The sequence below is a fragment of the Pongo pygmaeus genome, chromosome 6 (assembly GCF_028885625.2).
Source record: "Pongo pygmaeus isolate AG05252 chromosome 6, NHGRI_mPonPyg2-v2.0_pri, whole genome shotgun sequence".
Classification (NCBI taxonomy): domain Eukaryota; kingdom Metazoa; phylum Chordata; class Mammalia; order Primates; family Hominidae; genus Pongo; species Pongo pygmaeus.
In genome coordinates, this window is record NC_072379.2 from 153,720,943 (window position 1) to 153,739,154 (window position 18,212).

Here is an 18,212-nt window from a genome sequence, read left to right on the forward strand (position 1 = left end):
GGGAATTAGCAGAAAAACACATTAAAACTGCTAAGATAAATGTATTCCAAATGCTCAAGGCTATAAGGAAAACCATGAACATGATGATAAGAGAAATTAAAGATTATAAGACACCCAGATAAAATTTCTAGAGATTAAAAAAAAATTTAAAATTCTCTAGATGAACACCAGATTAGATACCACAGAAGAAAGAAAAAAAAAAAACTCGTAAATTTTAAGCAGTAGCAATTGAAACTATTTAAAACCAAGAACAAAGAGAAACTTAAAAAAAAGCCTGAACAGCATGTCAATAAGCTGTTGGACAGTATAAAGTAGACTAATATACCTGTCATTAAAGTTCCGGAAAGTGAAGAGAGAAAAGAAGATAAAACAAACTTTTGAAGAAATAATGACTGAATTTCTTCCAAATTTGGTAAAGAACTCAACTCCATAAAGAAAATAATATCAAAGAATATGATAATCAAGGTACTATAGATGAGTGACAAATAGAACATCTTAATGGCAGCCAAAGGAGCGAGACATGTTTGGAAGAACAAACCTAAGAAAACAGCTGACTCTTCAACAGAGGTGCTGCGAGCCAGAGGACATTGGAATGAGATCATTTAAAGTGCTGGGAGGCATAAAACACTGTCAATCTAGAATTCTACACACCACAGAAATATCTCTCAAAAATAAAGATTAAGAATTTGTGTAGGCCCAGCTACTCAAGAGGCTGAGACAGAAGGATCCGTTGAGCCTAGGAGTTTATGGCTGCAGTCAGCTATGATCATACCACTGCACCCCAGCCTGGGCAACAGAATGAGACCTTTTTCTCTAAAAAAAAGTAATATATATATATATATATATATATATATATATATAAAAAGATATATATATATAAAGATATATATATAAAGATAGATATATAAAGATATATATAAAGATAAAGATATATATATATAAAGATATATATAAAGATATATATATATAAAGATATATATATAAAGATATATATAAAGATATATATATAAAGATATATATAAAAATACAGATATATATAAAGATATATATATATATAAAGATATATATTTTCAGAGAAAATCAGACAGTATTTATTGGCCACAAACCTATACTATGAGAAACTTAAGGGAAGTTCTTTGGAGTAAGAAGAATTACACCAGATGAAAAGTTACATCTACGTGACAGAAGGAGGTGTGCCAGGAATGATAAATGTTGTCAACATATGGCTAGGTTTTGGGTGGAAATTTTTGTAGAATTAGTTAACTAGTTCTTTAAAATATCCTTCCTTTTCTCAAAGGGTCCTTTAAATATAATAAAATACATTCAGCTCCTCTGAATGTAATCTCATGTAAGACTTCTGTCTGAACCTTTGTCCTACTCTGCACACTGACATGCAAAGTGAAAATATAAACACATAAAACCTTTAGAACATGTTAGAACTTTCTTGGACAATAGTGGCATTAAGAAATCTGATCTAATATAGGGTGGAATATAACTGACAGTTTAAAGGACAGATTTCCTATATCATTATGCCTACAAGCTCCCCTTAATACTCCTGGAGGATTTTAAATTTTGTTTAAAAGGAAAGATCCAATTATAAGCTATTTATGTTATCTAATTTTAATATAAAGACATAGATTAAAATTAAATGAATTTTAAGGCTGGGCATGGTGGCTCATGCCTGTAATCCCATCACTTTGGAGGGCTGAGACTGGCAGATTACCTGAGGTCAGAGTTCGAGACCAACCTGGCCAACATTGTGAAACCCTGTCTCTGCTAAAAATATAAAAGTTAGTCAGGTGTGATGGTGGGTGCCTGTTATCCCAGCAGCTCAGGAGGCTGAGGCAGGAGAATCGCTTGAACCCAGGATGCAGAGTTTGCAGTGAGCTGAGATCATGCCACTGCACTCCAGCCTGGGTGACAGAGTGAGACTCCATCTTAAAAAAAAAAAAAATGAAATGGATTTGAAGAGATATACCATGCAAACCCTAGTCAATGAAAATCTTGAATGGCTATGTGAATATTAGATAAAATAGACAACAAGAAATATTACCAGAAATAAGAAGAAATATTTCATAATGATAAAGGAGTAAGTTTATTAAGAAGACTTAAGAATCCTAAAGATGTATGCAGCTAGCATTGAGCTACAATATTTGAAGCAATAATTGGTGAACTAAAAGAAGAAATAGACAAATCCATCATTAAAGTTGTAGATCCCAACAATCCTCTCTGAGTAATTGATAGACCATGTAAAAAAATTTAATAAGGATACAGAAATCTTGAAAACTCTATTAACCAAGTCAACTGAATTGACATTTGTGCATCACAACACTCATCAATAGAAAAATGCACATTCCTTTGAGTGCACATGAAACATTCACCAGAGTAGATTATATGCTGGGCCATTAAACAAGTCTCAATATATTTCAAAGGATGGAAATTATACAAAGTATATTCTTTAACAGAAACAAACTAGAAATCAATACCAGAAAAAAATATCTGGAATATATCTTGATAATTGGAAATTGAACAACATATTTCTAAATAACAAATCAGCCGAAGAAGAAACTGAATGTATTTTAAGTGAATGAAAATAAAGCAATAATATCAAAATTTATGGTATGCAACTAAACAATACTTAAAGGGGAATTTATATCTTTAACTGTTCATATTAGATCTCAGCTTTAACTTCAAAAAACTAGAAAAAAAGATTTAAAACCCCAAGTACACAGAAGAAAAGTAATAAAAGAGCAGAAATCAACAACATAGAAAACAGAAAAATGTTAGAAAAAATGACCAGCTGGTTTTTGGAAAAGATCAATAAAATCAATCAAGAGCAAAGATAATGGAAAAAAAAATCAGACACCAAGCAAACATATTAATAATTTGGACAACATAAATGAAATAGAAAACTCCTTGAAAGATACAAAGTATAACAGTTCACCAGTTAAGAAATAAGTAACCTGAATACCTGGATGTTGGTGTAATAAATTGAATTTGTAGTTTAAAAGCCCCACATATTAAAACTCAAGGCCCAAATTGATCCACTTGATCAATTCTACCGAACATTTATGTAAGAAATAGTACCAATTCTGCACAAACTCATTAGACAAATGGAAGAGGAGGAAGATATATTTCCAAAGTCCATTTCTTAGGGCAGTATTACCCTGAAATGAAAACCAAACAAAGAAGTTAAAAGAAAATAAAACCACAGATGACATTCCCTCATGAACACAGATGCAAAAATCTTCAACAAGATATTAGCAAATTGAGTCCAACAATATATAAAAAGGGGTAATACATCATGGTCGAATAGCTTATCCCAGCATGCAAGGTTGGTTTAACATTCGAAATCGAACAATGTAATTTACCATATTTACAGACTAAGACTAAAAATGCAAAATAACATAATCATCTCAATAAATGCAGAAAAAGCATTTGAGAAAATTAAACATAGATTCATTATAAAAACTCTGAGCTAACTAAAAATAGACAGGAATATCTTCAACCTGATAGACGATATCTATTAAAAATACCATAAATATCATATGCAATGGAGAAGAATGAAGGCTTTCTCCTTAAGATTAGGGAAAAAAGCAAGGCTGTTCACTCTCACTACTTCTACTCAGCATTATACTGCAGTTCTCTAGAGTGCAATAAGGCAACCAAAAGCAATAAAAGGTGTCCAGATAGAAAAGAAAGGAAAAACCTATATACACAGGAAATATGATTTTGTAGAAAATTCTAAGAAATATACAGAAAATATCTACCAGAACAAATAATTACATGCATCAATGCTACAGAAAATAAGGTCAGGATACCCAAATGAATTTTGCATATTAGCAATAAACAATTAGATATTTAAATTAAAATATACATATACTTTTGTATGTACAAAGCATCAATTATAGTACATCCTTGGGAATAAATTTACGAAATATGGGCAAAATCTGTATTCTGAAAACTGCAAAACATTGCTGAGAGAAATTAAAGATTAAAACAATCTTCCTTTCAAGGTGTTTACACTCTAATGAAGAAAGCAGGCAATATTTAAGATAAATAGGTTAAAAAATATAAAATATGTATTAATATGATTAGACCTAGAGAAACAAATCAGAGAAAGGGGTATAAAAAGCCGGAGGCAAGGCAGTTAATATCTAGATATATTAGCCACTGAAGGACATGGAAGGCCTCACTTAGAAGGTGACTTGAGATAAAAGCCAAAAGAAATGAAAGGTCGAGAGCATTTCAGGCAGAAGAAAGAGGAAGTGCAAAGGCCTTGAGAATGGCATGTGCCTGGCTTGCTTTAGGATGGACAGAGACTGGCGTGGCTGGAGTGAAGCGGATGGGACTGAGGGGAGAATACTGGGAGATGGATGCAGAGAGCTAAGAGGGAAGGAACTAGGTCCAGCAGGGCTGCCTAGTCAGTCAGGACTTTGGCTTTTCCCACAGGTGAGATGGGAAGCTGTGGGAGGGTTTCCCAGGGGAGCAATGTGATTTGCGTATTTGAGAGATGGCCCTGGCCACCTGGGAAAGCAGGTAGAAGGCCACTGCAATACCTCAGGAGAGAATGCATATAACCTTAGACAAGGGTAATGGTGGTGGGAAAGAGAAGAAATGGTTCCAAACCTATTTTGAAGGTAAACCAATGGTATTTTTTGACCACCTAGATGTCAAAAACCAATGGTATTTTTTACACACCTAGGGTGTGTAAAACAGAGGGAAAGAGAAAAGATAGCCAAGAGTTTGACCTAACAACCAAGCTAATGGGGTTGCCATTATCTGAGAAGAGGAAAAAGGTTACAGGAGCTGGAGGGGTGGGAGTGGAGTAGAAGGGGCTCAGCTTATTCCCATTGACTTGAGGTGTCCACTTGACACTCAAGTAGACATGTCAGGGAGGCATTTGGCCAGAGAAGCCTGAAGTTCAAGGTCAGGCCCAGTGCAGGTTCAGGTGGTCTGGGCTGGGGACATGAATGTTGGAATCCTCAGCCAGACTGTGCATGGTTTTTAGAACCATGAGGCTGGATAACACCACCTAGGAAGTGAGGAGATCCAAATATCAATCCTTGAGTACCCCAACATTCAGAGCTCAAGAAAACAAGGAGAAGCACAAAATAGCATGAAAAGAACCAGTGAGGGAGGTAGGAGAAAAGCAGGTGATGGGTGTCTGGGAAGCCAGGTACAGTCAGGGCTTCGAAGAGTAGAGAGACTGGTCAGCTGTGTCAAGTAAGATGACAGCTGAGAAATTATGACATTTAGCAAAGTGAGTCTCTGATAACCTTGAGAAGAGCAATTGTGGTTGAGTGGTGGGGGTGAGAGCATGACAGGCAGGAGTTTAAGAATGAATAGGAGGAGAAAAATGGAAGCATGGAGAATATTTTCAAGGGAAGTGGATAGACAGTTTTCTAAAGATAAAATCAACATTGTTCAAAATGTGGATAGTAAGGATCAAATGTATCCATAAGCAGGGAAACAGAAACTAAACTATCAGTGAGGCATGTTTACATCTACAGGAGGGTCAAAATTGAAGAAAAAACACCTTATGCTTCCAGAGAAAGGAAGAAAACATGCATTCATACATCTGTAGTGGGAATGCGCGTTCCAAAAACATTTTTGAAAAACAATTTGGAAATACCTATTTAATTTTAAAACTTATAAATTGTCCACTTCACCCATGGATATCTATTCTGTACAAAAATGTGAAAATCACACATATATCAACAAAGACATAGATTGGGATCTTCATTACAACATTGTTTATAGTAAGAGCTCACTAGAAATGCTTGCAATCTATCCTCATTATTCACAGCTTCTTCATTTCCAAATTCACCCATGTGATAAAATGTATCTGTGAGCCCCCAGGTGATAATCACAGCACTTTTGCCATTGTTCTCAGGCATAGTGGCAAAAGATTTGAGTTGTCCAATGTTGGCATTCTCAGCTGCAGCAGAACAAAGCACTATTCTGCTTTCTTGTTTCAGCTTTCATGCTGTGAACAACTGTCCTTTTCTGTTGTTCTATTTGGTGCTCTGTTGTTCTGCATGTTTGTACCTTACGCTGGTGATCTCACTGTTAAAAGTGGGTCCCAGGCATAGTGCTGAAGTACTGTATAGTGTCACTAAGGGCAAGAAGGCTGTGAATGCCTTATGGAGAAAATGCGTCTTTGAGATAAGCTTTGCTTAGGCACAACTCGTGTTGTTGGCCATGAGTCCAATGCTTATGAATCAATCATACATATTCGATAAGGTGTCCTTAAAAAGAAAGACACATAAAACAAGGTTATTACTGATCATTTGACTAAAATGTTGTGACCAGAGGTTCAAAGGAACCTAACATTGAGTCTCTCCTAGAAGCAATGGTTCTGTATCCACTAGTTGCACATGAACTAGTGTTCATGATGACTTTATAGAACAAAGCTACCATAAATAACAGGAATGAATTGTCTCCCTTTGTTGAGAATTCAGTGAGTAAATTAAAGTATATCCCAAGGTGTGCACCATGCAATATTATGAACTCAATAAAGATCACTACTCAATCAAAGGAACCCAAGTCCTTGGAGTCATTTCCTTAAGGTACTGTTGCATGAGAAAACTAAGGTGCAGAGGAGCATAATGTGATGTCACTTCTTCTTTTTTTTTTTTTTTCTTTTGGAGATGGAGTCTCACTCTTGTCGCCCAGGCTGGAGTACAATGGCGCGATCTCGGTGCGCCACAACCTCTGCCGTCCAGGTTCAAGTGATTCTCCTGCCTCAGCCTCCTGAGTAGCTGGGATTACAGGCACACACCACCATGCCCAGCTAATTTTGTATTTTTAGTGGAGATGGAGTGTCTCCATATTGGTCAGGCTGGTCTCGAACTCCCAACCTCAGGTGATCCACCCGCCTCGGCCTCCCAAAGTGCTGGGATTACAGGCGTGAGCCACCGCGCCCAGCCAATATGATGTCATTTCTAACCTCTGTCATCTCTCTCTGTGATTTCACGTGGTTGCCCGAGCGTGCATAGAGTGATGTCCACCAGGTCAGCAATGTGGGCTCTGGGGGTGGGTGTGGGTATCTGTGGAGCAATGTGCTTGCAGTGCAGAGAGCAGGGGCAATTAAAAGAAAACAGCACAGTTGATAGTATCATTTATGTGGGATGATGTTTGTACTATGAAGAAATTTGAAGGAAAAAGTCACAGTTAGTCTTCTATCTACTGACTTGTAGGGATGCCCATGTTGGAAAAAGAGCAAGTTGCAAAATAATGTGTACAATGCGATTCTATTCTAGTAACAACTCTGCTTATTATATGCTTCTTAGAATTAGTGAGAAAAATATTTCTAAACATATCAAGAGGTTGAGAGTCTTGCAGAAAAGTTTGCTTTTTAACGCTTATTTCTTTTTCTTTTCTTTCTCTCTTTCTTTTTTTTTTTTGTTTCTGAAATGGAATTTCACTCTTGTTGCCCAGGCTGGAGTGCAATGGCCCAGTCTTGGCTAACTGCAACCCCTGCCTCCCAAATTCAAGCAATTTTCATGCCTCAGCCTCCCAAATATCTGGGACTACAGGCATGCACTACCACACCTGGCTAATTTTGTATTTTTTTTTTTTTTAGTAGGGATGGGGTTTCACCATGTTGGCCAGGCTGGTCTTGAACTCCTGACCTCAGGTAATCCACCCACCTCGGCCTCCCAAAGTGCTGGGATTACAAGGGTGAGCCACCACACCCAGCCTTTAATGCTTATTTATATTGGCTTGTCTCAGTAAGTCCAATAAGTATGTTTTGTTGAAATTTGAAAAAAAATACAAATAAAATGTGAAAAAACATCAATTAGCTAAATATTATTCAGCTAACAAAGAAAGGATATAGCCATTTTAATAGCTAATTAATTTTGAAAATGGCACCAGCAGATACAATTTGATTATAAGAGTCTGACTTGCTATATGTAATGCTTTAGAATTCTTTGTCTATTTTTTCTTTTAGGAATCATTAAGAGCCGTCAGATATGAAATATCTCCAGATAGAGAGTATGCACTTTTTTCATACAATGTGGAACCCGTGAGTATTATCCTTTACTGCCTACAAAAGAATTGTTTCTTTATTCTAATATCTCATTAAGTATATTTCCTTGACTCTTCTATACTTAGTGATCTTTGAATCCAGAAATATTTTCTACATCCTGGAAGTCTCTTTTGCATATCATACTGCCACCTAGGAGAGAGCAAAGGTATAAATATCTGCTTGGCAGGGGAAAAAAGTCACATACTTTAGAGGCTCTTTCATAGACTTTTCTTAGGAAGATGGTGAGAACTTATCTCTTCGTAGATACGAATCTTGCCCCATTATGCAATTATTTTTCTGGCTGTTTTCTCAATGAAATAATAGATTTTATCCCAAGAACAAAAAGCAACTGCCAGGTTCTCCTTAAACTGAAATCACATGTTAATTATCTCCTGGTCATCATAGTGTTCTAGTGAAGAGCTGAAGCTATCACTTCCATTATTTAAATGCCTATTTTTAGCACTTCCTGTATATATGAGCCTCCCAGAAAATTTCACCAGAATTTTCTGTAAAATCTCACTGTTTTAGTAGCAGTCTAAAACTTCCTAAGCCAGGATCCTCCTCCTTCTTCTTGTTTTTTCATTTAACATGCTGGTATTTCAAATTTCATTTTGGCTCTTTAATTTTAAATAAGCTGGAAGGTGAAGTTTATTTGTATAAGTGGAGAGGATGTTCAGTTTACAAGAGATAAGCAACTTTAGAAATGTATGTTTTAAGAACTTTCCTCTCTGGCAAATAAAACATAGAGTCTATTACTGCCTCCCTTGCATTTCTGAGACCATTTGAAATAGAGTTTCCTGGTGCTTCTGTGAGGTATAATGACTCCTGCGTTTTACTTCAGGTCAGAAGGGCTCCGTGGTGAGTTTGAGAGAATCTTTTCTGGCGTGAGACAGTCAAGCTTTTTGGTTTATATCCACTGGGAAAGCTGGGGTATTGGTTTGTATGAAGATGCAAGTTCAATTCTGAATTCTTAAACTTTCTTTTAGAAGTTGATTGGGCAACTAGATTACTGGAGATTTCAACTTTATTCTTCCAACTGTAGATTTTGTGGACTCTGTTTCAGTCTTCCATTTTTCCATTTTTAAACATCCATTTTATAAAGGCTTTCATTTTTTCCATCCAAATTCTTTGAAACAATGGGGCATCTTTATCTCTTTGATTGGGATCAGTTGGTGAACTTAACATTCTAAAAGGCTTGGGACTCTGCATTACCTAGACACAGCCTTAAACTTGCCTCTTTCAGCCTCAGGCACCTGGGTGCGATGTTCACAGATCATAGACCATTTCAGCTTCCTTCATCACCCTTGAAAACCACCGAAAATATAATCTCCACACCTGTATAAAAGAAAAATGTTAGCAGATATTTGAAAGTCTTGCATGGATGTGTTCTGGGTTGCCCCAGGAGGCACAGCTAACACCTGAGTGAAAAAAGCCTAGAAAGACAAATTGATTTCAGGTTATCTTCCTAGAGAATCTTTAATCATCAGAGCACCCCAACAGTGGGATGGAGGTAATGAGCATTCCGTTCCCAGAAGCCTCAAAACAAAGTGAGGTATTTGTTCTCCGGAATGTGACAGAGGGGTTCCCACACCGGTGTGATTGGAAGAGGAATGCTCTCGTCAGTGGTGCTGTGGTTCTGTGCATGAAACAATGCTCCACCACTTTCTTCTGCTTCCCAATGCTCTGTTTGGAAGAGTGCCCTGGGATCCCATTGAACCAGAAACCATTTTGATAAAGATCATTTTGCTAAAGATGAGTCTTCACCATGTGGAGCACTGGCTGTAAACAGGAACCTTGAAATAACCCTTTCTCACTGGGCAGCATCTGTCGGTGTTTGGAGTAAGACCCTTCAGTTTGTCTTCTCAACTGAAGGAAAACCTAGAAAGTTTGAAGTGTATTTACAGGACTATAAAAATGATAAAATATTGAAAATGTAAAAAGTCTATAGAAACAGATACTTTTAAGTTGAATAAAATAAGTAATCCTTAATAGTTTTCAGTACCGAGCAGTTACTGTATACATGACTATTCAAGCAAGTATTCTCAGCTCTTCTGGAGGAAAAATTATAAGGGAAATTATAACCTATAGGTTATAAGTAGTGTGTCTTCTCTCTGAACTCCTTAGCATTATACCAAGATACAATCCAAGTTCTTGAAATTCTATCAAATCCACAAAATATGTAATAAAAGGATTACATATGGGGTTCTGCATGAGAATTTACATATGGGGTTCTGCATGAGAATTTTGAGTTAGATATTAGGAGCATCTTCCTAACTAGATAAACCAAAATGTAAGTAATTTTAGAAAAGGGAGAGGTGAATTTCAAAGGAAGAGTCTAGATCTGTGATTCTGGAATAAGTGGAATAGACCAGGACTTCCTAATCAGTATTTAGTATCAGTAATTATTATTGCTAATATTGTATTAATAATATAATCAATTAAAAATATTATATTATCCATTGGTATTCTTTAAAAACAATTAAAGGTTCCATATTCAAATACATTTGAGAACTCTAGTTAAACAGATAAGTTTCTTGAAGTTCCTGATAGTCTCATGATGGTTGCATAGTACTTTCCGAGTGGGTATTACAACATGTGATTCCAATCTAATTATAAGGAAACTAGAATTTGTTATTTGGATTCATGCTCAACATATTCTTATGTGTGTATCTCAAAGGCAGCTAGTATAACTTGTTTATATGAACCAACTCAACTTTTCATTAAAAAGACTATCATAAAATTGTTTTAGTGTAAACCAACTATCCAATTACTGGATATCTTTCATTTATTTCAGTATATGTTTCATTTGCAATAAAATTTTGGTATATTGGGTTACCACTGCACTAAAAAAAAAAAAAAATCCTACTATCCCACATTTCATCGGGATAATTATAATCTCTTCAATCTCTGCTTCTCTTTGTTGCCTGCCCAAAGATACTGGACTTGGAAGTCAAATAATCATAGGTTCAAGGGCTCATTCCGATGCTCACCAGCTATGTTTGCTTGAGCAACCCACTGAGCCTTATGCACTGCATCTTGCAGCCATCTTCCTGGGAGACCCTGGGCTTCTGTTTCTCAGTGGTGAAGGGCGACCCAATGAGTGTCAGCTCTCCTACACTTCCAGGGTATATGTGTTTGAGCACAGAGTAGTTCCATATGTATACCCAGGGCCAGATTTAAGGCTCTATCCAATTTCATTGGAATGGAGTTGATGGATGCCTACATGAAATCAGCTGCCTTGGCAGTGGCTCAAGTAGAAGTGAGTAAGAGCTTTCCAGCACAGCATGGGTGGTAAGAGAAATGAGTAAACAAGACCAGATCATTAAGGAGTTTAGACACAAATAGTACAGCAACATCCTGAGAATAAGAGTTGAAGGAAAGATGTTTAAGTTTAATTTTTAGAATATGGATTGAGTATCTCTTCTTCTCATTTATTCAGACTAATTGCAATGTTATATCATTTCCCAGTTGTTTGGCATAGACTAATTTAATTTGTCGATTTTTATATTGTCAGATACTCAAGGACAGGGACAGGTCTTTTTATCTTCTATCTGTCCCCACCCCAGAGGACCCAACAGAGGGTTATCTGTGTACATTTAGTACTGAGCAAATATATTTGTGGTGTATCTTCTCTCCGAACCCCTTAGCGCTATACCAAGATACAATCCAAGTTCTTGAAATTCTATCAAATCCACAACAAATGTAATAAAAGGAAAATACCTCAGTTGTGAAATATCCTAATAATGTTCCATGTTTATTCTAGAAATGTGGGATCATGCTAATTAGCATACTTTTTCCTACTAAACTCTTCTAATATTACTAAATGTATAGCTTGGCTAGCATCCTTGAACATACACAAGTTAGCTCATCTTAACTATGCCAACCCTATGTTTTTTTGAGAGCTTCAAAAGTAGCCTTTAAAAAGGTGTTCAAATATCAATTATCAAGTAAATTTGAGAAACAGCAAACCCAGTTTTCCATTTTTTCATGCCTCAGACACCTGTAGGTTATAAGTAGTGCATCTGGAATGTGGAAAAGAATATTGTGTTCATATTTATGTGGCACCAGCATTATAGTTTGCAATGTGTGCCTATTTACACCATCTTATTTTATCTCAAAAGATCGTTCCTGCTCCAAAGAGACAACATTCGCTAAATGAGTTTTATTTTATTTTATACATAAAATTTTATAACATTTCTCAGTGTACAGTTTCTGAATATTCTCTTGAAACTAAGTTAGACATTGGAGAAATAGCAATTTTTTATTTTCAATTTGAAAACTGTATTAACTATACTAATAAAGAAAAATTGCCTTAAAACAAATGTATCTAATTAGAGCAGCCATGCTTTTTTATATTGAGATATATTTGACAAATATGAAACATTTCCAAATCTCTTTGGGGAGAGGGAAAAAGAATGTAAAATGCATTATCTAAGATCATTTAAAAATATTAATACTTTTTCCCACTGAACTATTTTAGTATTACTAAATGTATAGCTTGGCTAGCATCCTTGAACATACACAAATTAGCTCATCTTAACTATGCCAACCCGATATATTATTGAGAGCTTCAAAAGTAGCATAGTATTAATATCTTAGATCATTTAAAAATATTAATTTCAAAGAGCTAAGAGAAAAATATTCTTCCTTAAAGAATCATTTCTGAAAGAGTCACTGAAGATTTGTGAGGAATTTCATTGCAATATTTAAAGGAGTTAGTTGAGATGATTGTTCTTAGTTGGATATTGCCAGTGGAACATCATTCTGGTCCAAATGAAATTCTGTCCAAAATCTGATCAGATTTTAAGATTTTTTTCCTAAAATCCCAATCACACAGTCATTCAGTCAGTATAATGTGTTGATACACTGATCTGTTTATAAACTGTTCATTTAACTGAAACACATAAACCAATCCGTTTTAGTTACTTGTCACCGCATAGCAAATTATCCCCAAACACAGCAGCTTAAGACAAACAACGTGTATCATCCCAGTTTCTGCCGGTCAGAAATCTGGGCTCAAGTTAGCAGGATCCGTGCACTCAGGGTCTTCTATAAAGAAGACTGTGGTCAAGGTGACATCCAGGCTGCAGTTGCATCTGAGAGCTCACCTGGGGAGGGGTCTGCTTCCAAGCTCACGGCGTGGGTGTTGACAGGGCCCAAATGCCATCCTTAGAGATGGGTTCTGCTCAGTCCTGAGAGAAGATGGTTTGCTGCTGAGCTTTTCATGGCAGGAATTGGAAGCAGTTTTCACATTTGATAAATTTCTACTCTTTTCCTGCCATCTTGATGAGTTGATAGAGCCCATTTTGCTCTCTAAGGGACTGTGAAATTTATAACTCATATAAAGCTTGAAGAACACCCTGACATGGATAATCCTGATCAAACCCGCTTGGCGAGGGGAACCCCAACTACATCCCAGAATCTTCTATGCACCCATCTGGTCGAGTTACCTATTTATCTATATCTTAATTAGTTTTAAAAAATAACTTGAGGCTTTACAAATGTAATATAAGGGATTGGGCTATAAATTATTGAACCCATATTGTGGACTAAATTATAACTGCTGCAAATCAATTCAGGTAATTCTGAGTATACGAGTTCTTTTTTTTTTCTTTTCTTTTCTTTTTTTTTTTTTTTGGTGGTGTCTCACTCTGTTGCTCAAGCTGGAGTGCAGTGACGTGATCTCGACTCACTGCAACCTCCCTATCCCAGGTTCAAGAGATTCTCCTACCTTAGCCTTCCAAGTAGCTGGCATTACAGCCACCCGCCACCACACATGGCTAATTTTTTTTGTTTTTTTTTTTTGAGACAGCGTCTCACTCTGTCACCCAGGCTGGAGTGCAGTGGCACGATCTCAGCTCACTGCAGCCTCTGCCTCCCAGGTTCAAGTGATTCTCCTGCCTCAGCCTCCCAAGTAGCTGGGATTATGGGCACGCACCACCACACCTGGCTAATTTTTGTATTTTTGGTATAGACAGGGTTTCACCATGTTGGTTAGGCTGGTTTCAAACTCCTTACCTCATTTGATCCACCCGCCTCGGCCTCCCAAAATGCTGGGGTTACAGGGGTGAGCCACCACACCCAGCCAATTCTGAGTATATGAGTTTCTATGTTGCAAGAAATATAGCTATTGTTATAATATGGTTCTGATGTTTACTGCCATCCCTTCTTCATTACAAGAAGGGATGAAATCTTTGTCCAGGAGTGGCTAAGGGAATTGTGGTTCTTGATTCTTGTGCTCTTGGACTGGTTCTTTCTGCACTATCTACAGAGCCTTTCCTGGGCCCACCTCTGGGAACCAGTTGATCCAAGCGTTTTCTGCTGGACGAAGGCCTTACACATTCTCACGTATGGGGGCTGCTATCAGAATTGCAGGCAGCTCTGTTTCTCCCTCTGCAGTGGCCTCAGAGAGCAAACTGAAGAGCAAGGCCTGCGTGTGCCATTTCTACTGCGCCTGCTGCCCTTTCTGCATCAGCCCAGTAGCTGCTGCAGCAGCGGGAGGCGAGTCTCACCTTCAGCAGGTTCTCCTTCTGAGAAGGCGGTGGATGAACAGCCTGTCCACCACCCACTGAGACCAGAAGCTGCCCCTGCACTGCCTGGAAGTGCATCCTGCACCCATCAGCATCACTCCAAGCCCTTTTATCCCAGGATGAATTCCCGTGTCTCAATCCCAACCATCTTTCCTTTGCGACCGAATTTATAAATAATGGTCCAGATTGTTTTGTCAGCATCCTGCCTGACATGTTACTCTTAGCTGATATAAGGCCAACTTCTCTGTGACTCTTACTACATGAGATTATCAAAAATGGTCATCACTGATTTTTGAAATGTGTGTTTTCACATAGCTCTTAGCACAATGCATGCAGTTTCATAATACTGTGAAAATCAAATCATATATCCATGTTCTTGGGAAACTGTTTAAAGGCTAAGCCTGTGTAAGCAGCGTAACATAATGCTGATGTGGGCTCCTGTCCCTTGTAGACTGCTGCCTCCTGTTGTGAATCTGACCAGCAGCCTCAGAGGAAAGAGACTGTTTCTGTTGTGGAAGGCCACTGGCTGTTGTTGGTTTCCATCTGTTTTTGAAATTATAGATTTTTAGGGTGTTTTGTTTTGTTGTTGTATTGTTTTGACACAGAACTGGCTCAAAACTAACAATTATTTTCTTGTTTGGTTTTTATTTTTATTTATATTTTTACTCAGGTTTTGGAGATAAATGTAAAAGCATAAACTTAGGCATAGAAAAAATGTAGCCCAAACAATGGTTCTTTTCTCAACAAAATGCAAAATTTGTTAAGGTAATGCTGTGCGTGTGTGTGTGTGTGTGTGTGTGCTGTCTGTGTGTGTGGTGTGTGTGTGGTGTGGTGTGTATGTGTGGTGTATGTGTATGTGTGTGGTGTGGTGTGTGTCTATGTGTGTGTGGTGTGTGTGTGGTATGTGTATATTGTGTGGTGTGGTGTGTATGTGTGTGTATGTGGTGTGTGTATGTGTGTGTGGTGTATGTGTGGTGTGGTGTGTATGTGTGGTGTGTATGTGTGTGGTGTGGTGTGTGTGTATGTGTGTGTGGTGTGTGTGTGTGGTATGTGTATATGTGTGTGGGGGTGTATGTGTGTGGTGTGTGGTGTGGTGTGTGTATATGTGGTGTGTGTGTGTGCTGTGTGTGGTGTGTGTGTGGTATATGTATATGTGTGTGGTGTGTGTGTATCTGTGTGGGGGGTGTACATGTGTGGTGTGTGTATATGTGTGTGGGGGGTGTATGTGAGTGTGGGGTGTATGTGTGTGGTGTGTGTGGTGTGGTGTGTGTATATGTGGTGTGTGTGTGTGCTGTGTGTGGTGTAGAGTTTGTGTATGTGTGTGTGGTGTGTGTGTGGTATGTGTATATGTGTGTGGTGTGTGTGTATCTGTGTGGGGGGGTGTACACGTGTGGTGGCTGTGTGGTGTATGTATATGTGTGTGGTGCGTATGTGTGTGTATGTGGTGTGTATGTGTTGTGTATGTGTGATGTGTGTGTTTGTGTGGTATGTGTGGGGGGGTACTGTGTGGTGTGTGTAGTGTGTTTGTGTTGTGTGTGTGTGGTGTGTGTATGTGTGATGTGTGTGGTGGTGTGTGTGTTTGTGTGGTGTGGTGTGTGTGTATATGTGTGGGGTGTGTGTGTTTGTGGGTGTGTGGGTGGTGTGTGTATGTGTGTGGTGTGTTTGTGTGGTGTGTTGTGTGTGTGGTGTGTATGCTGTTTGTGTGTGTGTGGTGTGTGTGGTATGTGTATGTGTGTATGGTCTGTGTGTATATGTGTGTGGGGGGGTGTATGTGTGTGGTGTATGTGTGTGTATGTGACGTGTATGTGTCTGGTGTGTGTATGGTGGTGTCTGTGGTGTGTATGTGTGGTGTGTGTGTGTGGTGTGTGTGTTTGGTGTGTGTGTGTGGTATGTGTTTGGTGTGTGTATGTGGGTGGTGTGTGTGGTGTGTGTGTGGTGTGTATGTGGTATGTGTATGTGTGTGTGGTGTGTGTGTGGTGTGTGTATGTGTGTGTATGTGTGTGTGTGGTGTGTGTGGTGTGTGTGTGTTTGTGTGGTGTGTGTATGTGTGTGATGTGTGTGTAGTGTGTGGTGTGTGGTGGTATTTGTGTATATGTGTGTGTGTGGGGTGTATGTGTGTGGTGTGTGTGTGGTACGTTTGTATGTGTGTGAGAGGGTGTACATGTGTGGTGTATGTGTGTGGTGTGTGTGTTTGTGTGATGTGTGTGGTGTGTGTTTTTGTGTGGTGTGGTGTGTGTATGTGTGTGGTGTGTGTGTTTGTGTGGTGTGTGTGGTGTGTGTTTTTGTGTGGTGTGGTGTGTGTGTGTGGTGTGTGTGGTGTGTGTTTTTGTGTGGTGTGGTGTGTGTATGTGTGTGGTGTGTGTGGTGTGTGTTTTTGTGTGGTGTGGTGTGTGTATGTGTGTGGTGTGTGTGGTGTGTGTGTATATGGTATATGGTGTATGGTGTTTGTGTATGTGGTGTGTGTGTGGTGTGTATGTGGTATGTGTATATGTGTGTGGTGTGTGTGTATGTGTGTGTGGTGTGTGTATGTGTGTGTTTGTGTGTGTGTAGTGTGTGTGTGTGTTGTTCTGGCTAGTAGGGGAATTGGACGATTTTACTTACCTGCAGCATTGCAGCGGATCTACAGGTTTTGAGATTTCGGGATCGATTCTTTTGTGTATAGCTTTTGCGGAACATATGAAATATTTTTTTGTCTCATGCAGGGCTACAAAAAGAGGCTTTTGCACACATCCCCAGGCAGGGGAAAGTCCTAATGAGACCATGCATGCCAGGCCGGCCTGCAGTGGAGGGCTTGTCGTAAGTGGCAGTTTGTGTCCGTGATTTGAGGAGCACAGAAAACACCTCCCCTACCATCACCCCACACAGGGACACCGCTGTGAGTCGCCTTCTAATTGGTCTGTCTGCTTCTCCCGTGCCCCCATCCCGCTGGTCTGCACAGCGTGGCCACAGTGATGTTTTGACAGGTGAATCAGGGCGCATCTCTGTCTGCGTCCACCGCTGCATAATAGTGATGGACGCTCACTCCCTGCAGAGGCCCGAGGCCACGGGACCTGACCCCACACTCCACACTCCACACTCTGCCCAACCACGATGACCTTCCTGTATAACTCTGCTCCTGAGTCCCTTCCAAATTCAGGGCCTTTGAACTCATGGTGCCTTCTGCCCCTAGAACACTCAGACCTACAGGAAAACACACATGCCTTGGTAGAAAGGGAGGAAATAGCTGAAAATGTAGGTAGCTTTGTTTCTAGGCCTAGTGAAAGAAACATTGAGTTCCTTTCAATGCATTATTTTATTATTCCCCCAAAATTTTGAGATACTGTCACTCATTGAGAGTGATGGTGGAGGAGTGGGAGAGTTTGAGGGAGTGTGATCTGGAGACAGAATGCATGAGTGGTCTCAGCAGGCCGGGCACAGGCCCTGTGGATGGATGCGCGGGAAATACCAGGCTCTTGGGGGAGGAGACTAGTCGCTATCTCCCACTAGTATTCAGTGCCCACGGCCTGCACGGAGACCCTGGTGGGTGTCCCCTGGGGCTAGGAATTTGGCAAGTAACAGAGATCAGGTATTTTCAGAGGAGTGGTGATTGCCACAGGCCTCAGAAACACCAGGTCTGGGAAGAGTGAAGCCAAGAGGAGCCAGAGGTA

The 18,212-nt window shown here is 39.1% G+C and overlaps 1 protein-coding gene across 4 annotated transcripts in view; it reads left to right on the forward strand.

The window, feature by feature from the left end:
- The window catches only part of DPP6 (dipeptidyl peptidase like 6), an 865,911-nt gene that overhangs the window by 521,155 nt on the left and 326,544 nt on the right, over positions 1 to 18,212 (forward strand). For all 4 annotated transcript variants that reach the window (XM_054495448.1, XM_054495450.1, XM_054495449.2 and 1 more), the window contains exon 5: positions 7,958 to 8,032. In XM_054495448.1, coding sequence (XP_054351423.1) covers positions 7,958 to 8,032 — 75 coding nt within the window. The remainder of the gene's footprint in view (positions 1 to 7,957; positions 8,033 to 18,212) is intronic.